Source organism: Dendrobium catenatum, unplaced genomic scaffold (genome assembly GCF_001605985.2).
Source record: "Dendrobium catenatum unplaced genomic scaffold, ASM160598v2 fragScaff_scaffold_506, whole genome shotgun sequence".
NCBI classification, from domain to species: Eukaryota; Viridiplantae; Streptophyta; class Magnoliopsida; order Asparagales; family Orchidaceae; genus Dendrobium; species Dendrobium catenatum.
Genome location: NW_021318968.1, coordinates 584,330 through 593,692, shown reverse-complemented (window position 1 = coordinate 593,692; position 9,363 = coordinate 584,330). Strand labels below are relative to the sequence as shown.

Below are 9,363 nucleotides of genomic sequence, written 5' to 3'. Positions count from 1 at the left end.
GGGTTGACCCGGCAACCCGCCGGGTCAACCCGAACCCGACCCGTTTTTTAAACGGGTCGATTTCTGGAACCCGAACCCGACTCGTTTTGAAATCGGGTCGGGTTCAACCAGGATTTTCCGGGTCGGGTCCGGGTTGGGTTTTCGTGTCGTGCCAAATATTGACACCCCTATGTGTAATGCTAATATGAAAATTTTATTTGTAGATTACAATGTAAATGAGGATGATGCATAGTTAGTTTGTTTATCATATGCCAATGATTTAAGAGGTTATAAGTAAAAGAATGAGCATTATCGTGCTACCCCAATGGTGAAGCAAAAGGATGATATATTCAAGATAAATATAAGGCCTTGAAAGGAGGAGAAGGTTGTGGCGCAATACATACACAATTAATATGGGATAAAAGGTCGATAACTTAGTTATTTGTAAGACCAAGTGTTTGCCACATTCATTACATCTTTTACTTCCTAATATTGTCATAGCTGCAATATTATAACTATAATTAATGACATCTTAGAAGAAAAGGTAGAAAGTAGCCCTTTGTTGTTTAAGTGGTGGCTATTTATTTGTTTATCTGATGGTTTGCTGTTGTTTTACTATGTTTGTAATGGTCGTGAAATTTGCTGGGTGATTCTAGTGGTTTTTCCTGTTGGTTGTGGGAGAATTGCTCCTACCTTTTTCTTTTTTCTTTCTCTCTGTTTAGTGTTGTTTGCAGGTTGATGCTTTCTTTGGATTTGATTTGGATCACTTGGGTTGATCTTAATGGTTGTTCGTTGGGTCGATTGACCGTGCGTTGGGGTGCTGTTTTGATGCTGCATTGGTGACTGTGCGTCTCATTATTTATTTTGCAGTCGTACTTTGCTTTGCTTGTTTTTTATTTTTCATATATTAGGTAGGATCTAAAGCTCTCAAATGCTATTATTTAGCGAGCTTCTAATCCTCTAAGGACTTGTACTATTATCATTATTAACGCATAGGCCCAGCTGTGACTTTTATTAAAAAAAAAAACTATTATTAATGTAAAAGGGCCATTCTTTTAATTATTGGTGATATGTTTAGCATTATTATTTAAGTTGCTATCGATCTGAACACAATCAAAGAATATCAAGCTCATAATGAACTTGTTAAGTAACTTGCAAAATTCGAGCTAATTAACAAGTTAAATCATAAGAATAAATTGTTTTAATAAAATCATCATTTGCGTCTACTATATTTATAATTACCATCATAAATGCCCTCAATTTTACCTCATAAATGACAATTTATACTAAAACATGTCTCACCCTTATTGACCCCTTCACAAATTTCTGATTTTTTTTAAAAATAGGGTTGGACAAATATGCACATGCCATGCACTTTTTCACAATAATTATGTATCACATAAAAGTTATTAATTACTCCTAAATATAAAAGTATTTCTAATATAAAAATGCGGCTAGTAAAAAATACTATAGAATAACATGCCAAATGGCATGCTTTGCTTTATTTCTTCTTGCCGGCTGCTCGTATGGGCCCAACCACTCCAATCTAACAAACCGGGATTGGCAAGCTTCCTGTTCCCCGGGACAAAAGCAGGCCGCACGCGATCCACCCGACGCCGACGTTGTGTTGAGGGAGAGGAAAAGGGAGAGAAAGGAGCGATAGCGAGAAAGAGAAAGCAGGCATGTCCTTCTCCTTCTTCAAGCCCTCGCGAGGGCGATCGAGCCCGGCTGAGCTTGTGAAGGCGATGAGGGATAGTATCCTCGCCCTTGATACGAAGACTGCTGCCAAGGTTAACGCCCTTACCAATTTATAAAGTCATCGTCTTTACAGGCTCTTTGCGCATTGTTTAATAAATAATATGACGATCCCGGGCTCTTTTCTTTTGTGGAGATCTTCCCCTTACTAGAATTTGTGCGTTACTGTGAAATGGACTTCCACTTGGTTGAGAAGTAGTGAAAGGGGTTCATGGTTGCTGTAAAATTTATAATTTTTGATGACGTTCTGTTTGGAACGTATGGAACCGCATTGATATTACTTGTTTGATTTTCGTGTTTCTTATTTCCTGGCAATGATCCTATGTTCATATTTTAAATTTTTTGTTTTTCTGGCTAGTTGATCTCCTAGATAGTTAAAGCTGTTTCGTGATTTTCTTTTGGATTATAAATTGGAAATCAGCAGTATTGTGGGTTTGAGCGGCAGAAACAAACTATATTGGGCCTTCCAAAAATGAAAAAAAAAGAGAGAAGAAAAACTCATGCTTTAGGGGTAGCTTGTTAGGTTGGAATTTTGTTTTGAACTTTTAGGATTGTTCTGTGCAAGATAAGATTAAGTCAGTGAAGATTGGTATTTCTTATTAAGATATGGTGATATTGAAATTAGGATTAGAACATTCCTATTTGATATGCATAAGACTTAACCTAACTATTGGTGGTATCAACGAGTTAGTTCAACTCATTTGTCAATCATCAAATGTGGGACTATTTCCTTTTTGGTTTACTCTCTTTTGCGTTCAAACACAACTTATCTTCAAGTATTATTTTCATTGATTCTTGTCATCATTTTCTTTAAGCAGATGCTATGTATATTATGTGAAACCAAGAGGAAGCTCCATGGATTGTTATTTGTATTCTTTTGAACCTTACTCGGACATGGATTGTGCCATCCCTAGAGTTTCACAATGGATAATAGGAATCTTACTTGGCCATTGATTGTGCCATCCTTAATGATTTCCATGGTTAAATGGATTGTGTAGCAAATCATTGGCTTTTACACCATGAAGATTAAATATCATTCCTACAAAAAAGTAGTCAAACAATGGTTGGGGCTGTCCTATTGATGAGGACATCAGATTTCGACACGTGTACCATCGCCGGAGACACAGATCGACGGCTACGATCCAAAGTCTCTATTTTTGATTTATTTGCATTTCCTAGTTTACCCCTGAGGGCATTGAGTCGCTTATTTAGCCCTGAGGGCATTTATGTCATTTCAGTTGTGTTTTATTTTGGCCTACTTATATGAGGCCTCCTGCATTGTAATAGTTTAGTTTTTGATGAATGAAAAAATAGCTCATATGTTCTCTTTGTGAGTTCATGAAACCTCCAAGATCTCTTTGTGAGTTCTAGAAGAGGAGATCGTTGTAGATCTCTTTGTGAGTTCTACCGGTGGTGTGGTGCAAGGTTAGTAAATCCGGCAATTTCTATTTCTCCCGGAACCCAATTCTCTCTTCCCCCACCCAACCGACCCCTCTTCCTCCCAATTTCTCCTTGCCGTCGTCCTTACTGGGCCGGCCAGACTGCCGGCCCCTGGCAGTCACTTCCCGCCGGACTCCATCCCCTGCCCCTAGCCCAGCTCCTTGTTTTAGCTGCCGGCCCCCACTTCCCCCTCTGATTTTCAAATTTGAAATTCAAATTTGTTTCATGAGGCCTTGAATGCTTTCCTAAAATAGCTCATTGATTTAAGGCTTCAATATTAATTGGATTTAAATTTGAATGACCAATTCAAATTATTTCTAATTGCTAGCCTCAAATTTTTGGAAACTTTCCCTCTTACAATAATCTGAAAATTAATTCAGATTTTATTAAATATTTGATTAGTAATATGGGCCCCACTGACTTATGATTTCTAAATCCTTTCCCCTCTCTATGTGGCCGGCCCTTCATTGGGCTTAATCTTTCTCATATTTTATTAATTGCTCCCCAATTAAACTCCTTGATTCCTCTTAAACCGCCGGCCCCATTATGGGATTAATTTGAATTCTCAAATTAATTTCCCTCCCACCTCATCTAATGGAAATTCAAATTCAGATTTCTCATTAGTCTCTCTACTCTCCACCTAATCCACTCGTCCGCTCCCCTCTTCCTCACCACCCGAGCCCTTGTTCCCACCCGTCCCCCTTGGATCCACCTCCCCTAGGTGGCCTTTCTCCCTCCTTACACCACCTCAACGCCACGATCTCCCATGATGCATGGCGGATCCCGAAATTGATAGCGGATTGGTACTCAACGTCTACGGAGACATCCACATCACCTGTTCCCCGTTCTTCGACGTCGGGTTTGGGTCCGACGACACTGTTGAAGATTATTTGAACTGCATCCTTCCTACTCTCGTGGACGTCATAGACGATCAATTCCAGGACTACGATTGGACTATCAACGACCATTCACCCGCTTCTCCAACTCCCATTTCCTTCCCGGCAACGAGTCCTCTCGACATCACCTGTGTACTAGTGGTAACGCTAAGTTTGCTTACGATCATCTTCCGTTAGCCCCCACTATCAAGAGTGATTGAAGGACCTCCAGGTGAAAGATCTATATGTTAAACACGTGGCTTTATTAAAATAAGCTTTTAGCATCACCTGTATTTTTGGTTATTAAGTTTGCAAGTTCTCGTATCTCAATTGTAATCAATTACTGTTGCTTTGTCTCTCATGCTATTTTCTGAAACCCTACTTGAGTAAACGTGTTTTTATTGGAAGTACGCTAAGTTCAAAATATTTATTAATTCTTAAGTGCAATCTTGGCTGTCATTTTAGATTCACATCATTTCACATATAGTTTCACATCACCTGGAGGTAAACTTGAATTATGCATCATAACATTGAAAGTAATGTTCAATGATGCTACATTTAGTTAGTTCTTCACTAAAAATAATTTTGATGAAGAATCAGTTGAGGAACTTTGTTTGAGTATCCAACTTCAAAATGATTCATCAATTTTGACTTGTACTATTTATGTACCCCTTCAGGAGAAATATTAGGATATTTATGACATATGTCGTATGGCTCTAATGATATGTAAGCTGCATAATTTTCTTAGAACGATAGATAGGTGGTAAATAATGTAGATGATCATCAGAGGTTTTAAAATTCATTAGATTAACTTTTATTAAGCGGGATAAAGACTTGTTTTTATTGTAGTATCAGATCAAATTTTATTAAGTGTATTAACGACGAAGATCAAAAAAATTCTTTTATTAGAAGAAGATATTCAACAAAGGTGGATGGATGAGATATTTTTATAAATTCTTCATTGAAGATTATGAGATTATGAGAATGTGATTGACTTTAGTGAACTTAGCACCCTAAATGAAAATAAAAATTTTTTGTTTTTATCGATGTATTTGTAAAAACGAAGTTTGAGAGGCTTTAAAGAAAATGAAGTGTGGAAAAGCTGTTAGACCTGATGATATTCCAATAGAGGTGCGAAAATGCTTAGGAGATGAAGAAATTTTTTGGCTTACTAAACTTTTAAATATTATTTTGAAGACTAAAAAGATGCCAAATGAGTGGAGAATGAGTGTGTTGATTCATATTTTTAAGAATAAATATGATGCACAAGATTGTGCGAATTATAGAGGAATTAAGTTAATGTGTCATACTTTAAAACTATTGGAGAGAGTTATAAAGCGTAGGTTGTGGCGTGATACTAACATTTCTCAAAATCAATTTGGATTCATGCCGGATAGGTCTATTATGGAAGCTATACATTTATTGAGAGGTTTAATGGAGAAGTATAGAGAGAATAAGGAGGATCTGCATATGATATTTATTGATTTAGAGAAAGCATATGATAAAGTTCCAAGAGAAATGCTATGGAGAGTTCTAGAAAATAAAGGGGTTAATAATGCTTATATTCAAGTTATTAAGGATATATATGCAAGAGCTGTTACTTGTGTTCAGACTTCATACACAAGGTGGTTTGACCAAGTATTTTCCTATTTCAGTTGGATTACTCATGGATCAGCTTTAAACCCATATGTTTTTTGCTTTAGTCTTAAATGTTCTCACTAGACATTTGTAAGATGTTGTAACTTAGTGTATGCTTTTTGCTGATGATATTCTTCTTGTTGATAAAACTAGAGAGGGAGTTGAAGGTAAACTTGAATTATGGAGGTCAATCTTAGAGTCTAATGCTTTCGTTTGAGTAGATCTAAAACTGAATATATGAAGTGTAATTTTAGTAATAATAGTTTTAGTGGGGGATTATGACTTTGGGTGATCAAGTCATTAATAAGAGTATACGTTTTAGACATCTTGGGTCTATTGTTTAGAGTGATGATGAAATAGATGGGGATGTTATTAGTAGAATTCAAGTTGGAATGTTAAAGTGGAGGAATGCATCGGGCTTGTTGTGTGATAGAAAAGTATCCCTCAAACTTAAGAGAAAATTTTATAAGATGGTGGTTAGACCTACAATGGTTTATGGTGCAAAATGTTGGCCATTAAAAGAGAAGCATAATATTAAGTTAAGTGTTGTAGAGATAAGGATGATTAGGTGGATGAGTGGCTTTACTCTTAGAGACAATATATGAAATGAGGATATACGTGGAAAGGTTGGAGTAGCTCCAGTGGAAGATAAGATTAGAGAGAGTTGCCTTAGATGGTTTGGTCATATAAAACAACGTCCTTCTAATGACCCGGTTAGGAAAGTAGATGTATTAGATTTGATTTATGTTTAGAAAGGTAGAGATAAATCTAAAAAGACTTAGTTATAAAATATTATAAATGCCCTTTATTTATCAGATTTAAATGAGAATTTAACTTTTAACAAGGTATAATGGAGAAAAATGATTCATGTAGTCGACCCCACATAGTGAGATAAAGGCTTAATGTTGTTGTTGTAGTATTTCTAAGCGATGTTTGGAAATTTTGTTTGTTTGCTTTTTTTTTTTAACTTTACTATTTATTAAATAGTCTTTATTGGCATCTGTATTCATCACGTCAGGCACTTGAAGATGTTGAGAAAAATATTATTTCCATGAGACAAATGCTATCTGGTGATGGGGAAGCTGAGCCAAGTCAGGAACAGATCTCTCAAATGGCCCTTGAAATTTGCAAAGAGGATGTTCTTTCCCTTTTTGTCCAAAAGTTGCCATCATTGGGATGGGATGTAAGTTCATTGTTTGTGATTAATCTTATTCTTATAAAGTAAACCAAGCTGATTGGAACTTATGTGACAGGCCAGAAAAGATTTAGTACATTGTTGGGGCATTTTGCTACGACAAAAGGTGGATTCTACCTATTGTTGTGTGGAATATATTGAAAACCATTTAGATCTCCTGGATTTTCTTGTTGTTTGGTGAGTTATTACTGAGTAGTTATTTGTATTGTATTTCTAGTCTTCAATAGAAAATCTACTGTACTATTTTGATCTCAATTCATTGGGTAAAACTTTGATAGATTTCTGCAGTCTTATTTTTTTCCTCTTTAATATGTTGAACTTCTGCTAGTTAGTCTAAGCTGCTTAATAATCACTTTTACAAGTTCCGTCTCCTGCTAAGATCATATATTGATATGTAGGTTGTGAACAGGTTTCAGCATAGAATGCTTTCTTTAGTTAAGCACATTAGGGCCATGAAACCCTTGTATTACCTTGCTCAATTACTTTGCTGGAAATTGAATCTGAAGAAGTTGAAGCTTGTTTTGAGGACATTTGCTACACATGATAATAAACTTCTATGTTAAAATTAACCTCAGGCTCTATTTGTACATGGAATGCGGCCTGTGATGCTATTAATTCATACCTGAACTTGTTTACTAAAGTGAAACTCATAGGGGTTGTTAAAGTACTGCCATGGCTAACTTTAATTTTCAAATTAAAAAACGTTACTGGATGCTGAAATCTGGAAGGTCCCACCATTTTTTCATTATTATGGCAGTTATTACAACTGCTATGATAACATGGCTGTTCCTTAGCCATTTTCTAACCCCTAGTTACAGCCATGGTCAGCTGACTCACATCTGTAGAAGCCATGGTACTCCCATGACATCACATGAATTTCTCAAAATTTGCATCATCATGGATGATTTAAAATATGGGTAAAACTCTAAAATAGTCCCCTAATTATTAGTGAATTCCCAATTTAGTCCCAAATTTTTAAAATGCCCCAATTTAGCCCCTCGACCAAGGTTTAAAAAGGAGAAATCGGGAATCGAGTCATTTTGCCTTAGTGAGGCGAGGCATAAACCTCGAGGCGGAAGCCTAAAAAAAAAATAAAAGAACTTACAAATAATTCATAAAAATGACAAAAATAAAATAAAACATCAACATATATATTTATTTGATTCATCATTATAAAGATATAAACTACAAATCTCAATATTAAATTTTATTGTAAAATGAAAAATTGAAATGAGATTCAAAGTAAACATTTATTTAAAACTTAAATACACCATTAAGATTAGAATCCATTGGGGCCTTAATTTTACTTTCATATTCTTAATAATAGCCTATATATATATATATATATATATATAATGTTTGAACTCCACTTTGCAACTTTCTTTAAATTGCTTGTGAAGTAGAAGTTATTATCAATTTAGTAGTCATTTTAATATTAACTTTGATATTTTCATTCTTCTCATTATCAAATGCATTCCTCAACTTTCAATTTTAAATCTTTTAATATTTTTTGCTATTATCCATTCATCATTAGAAAATAGTCATTAGAAGCTAAATGTTCGGGATATATTAGTAGCAAATTTTGTATGAAGTTGAAAATTTACTAGTGTGAAGTTAAAGCGGATGGTAGGGGGAATAATGATAAATTTGATCAAAATCTCATAGTTCCATTATCCTGGGTTGTCATGAGTTCTTGTTTAATTAATCGGAGGAAGTATTCAACTCAACCTAATCAAAAGATTCTTATTATCAGCTATGTTTGCTTCATCTAAGTGAACTTATATACCTGAGATGAATATTTATCTAAGAGGATATATTTAAGTTGGCTTCAACCTATGTTGCATCGATACGGATACGGCGACATGGATACGACACGATACGGATACGGGACACGTCAATTCTTAAAAATACAGGATACGAGTACGACGCAGACACGACATTATAATTTATAAATCATACGTAAAAATTAAGAAAACAATCAAAGCATAATATTTGAAATTACAAAAAAAAAAAATGACAACAACATCATTTATAGCCTTGTATCTTATAATATCAAAATATAAGTAAGCATTAAATGTCTAGTACAACAACAAAAGCATAAACATAAATTATCTAGCACATAAAGTTTCAACTATTCAATAGAAGTAATGATATAATTATCTTCTTCATTGGTTTGTCTTTGAACTTCTATATCATCTTCAATAAATATCATAGCTTCTAATTCAGGCTCATCAAGTGAAAGATTAGTATTTTTTAATATTTTCATATAATCAAGAAACTCAAATCCATCTCGGAAATGAGAGAATCTTGCTCGCAACCGCGGAAGTAAATACAACACATCTTTTTTTTTTTCTAATTTTTTTTTGTTTTTCAACGGACACGCGTGTCCTTTTGAAATTAAATAGTGTTTTAATTGTATACGGCTTCGGCGTATCCGACACATATCGGTGGAGTATCGGAGGCGTATCTGTGTATCGGATA

The 9,363-nt window shown here is 35.0% G+C and overlaps 1 protein-coding gene across 3 annotated transcripts in view; it reads left to right on the top strand.

Moving 5' to 3' along the window:
* Window positions 1–1,490: 1,490 nt before the first annotated feature.
* Window positions 1,491–9,363, top strand: part of LOC110103661 (calcium-binding protein 39) — a 55,069-nt gene continuing 47,196 nt past the window's right edge. For all 3 annotated transcript variants that reach the window (XR_003700609.1, XM_020832460.2, XM_028694581.1), the window contains exons 1-3: window positions 1,491–1,769; window positions 6,706–6,870; window positions 6,941–7,059. Coding sequence is in view for 2 of the 3 variants with exons in the window: in XM_020832460.2 (XP_020688119.1) it covers window positions 1,662–1,769; window positions 6,706–6,870; window positions 6,941–7,059 (392 nt within the window). In the remaining variant the exon portion in view is untranslated. The remainder of the gene's footprint in view (window positions 1,770–6,705; window positions 6,871–6,940; window positions 7,060–9,363) is intronic.